The sequence below is a fragment of the Oxyura jamaicensis genome, unplaced genomic scaffold (assembly GCF_011077185.1).
Source record: "Oxyura jamaicensis isolate SHBP4307 breed ruddy duck unplaced genomic scaffold, BPBGC_Ojam_1.0 oxyUn_random_OJ69762, whole genome shotgun sequence".
Taxonomy (NCBI): Eukaryota; Metazoa; Chordata; class Aves; order Anseriformes; family Anatidae; genus Oxyura; species Oxyura jamaicensis.
Genome location: NW_023309569.1, coordinates 1,442 through 1,776, shown reverse-complemented (window position 1 = coordinate 1,776; position 335 = coordinate 1,442). Strand labels below are relative to the sequence as shown.

Genomic DNA, 335 nt, shown 5'->3' with positions numbered 1-335 from the left:
ACTCAAGGACAACCTCATGGCCACCCCTGGAGAGCTCTCGGTGGCCATGGACTCAATGACATCCTCTTGGCCACCTCTGGAGACCTCTTGGTGGCCACGGGCTCAAGGACATCCCCAGGTCACCCCGTGGTGGCCACGGGCTCAAGGACATCCTCACAGCCACCTCTGGAGAGCTCTTGGTGGCCACGGCCTTGGGGACATCCCCAGGTCACCCTGTGGTGGCCACAGGCTCAAGGACATCCTCACGGCCACCCCTGGAGACCTCTTGGTGGCCACGGACTCAAGGACAACCTCATGGCCACCCCTGGAGAGCTCTCGGTGGCCACGGGCTCAAG

The 335-nt window shown here is 63.6% G+C and overlaps 1 protein-coding gene across 1 annotated transcript in view; it reads right to left on the bottom strand.

Moving 5' to 3' along the window:
* Positions 1–227: 227 nt before the first annotated feature.
* LOC118159338 (charged multivesicular body protein 2a-like) overlaps positions 228–335 on the bottom strand; it is a 771-nt gene continuing 663 nt past the window's right edge. Inside the window, exon 2 of the mRNA XM_035313937.1 lies at positions 228–312. Coding sequence (XP_035169828.1) covers positions 243–312 — 70 coding nt within the window. The 3' untranslated portion in view covers positions 228–242. The remainder of the gene's footprint in view (positions 313–335) is intronic.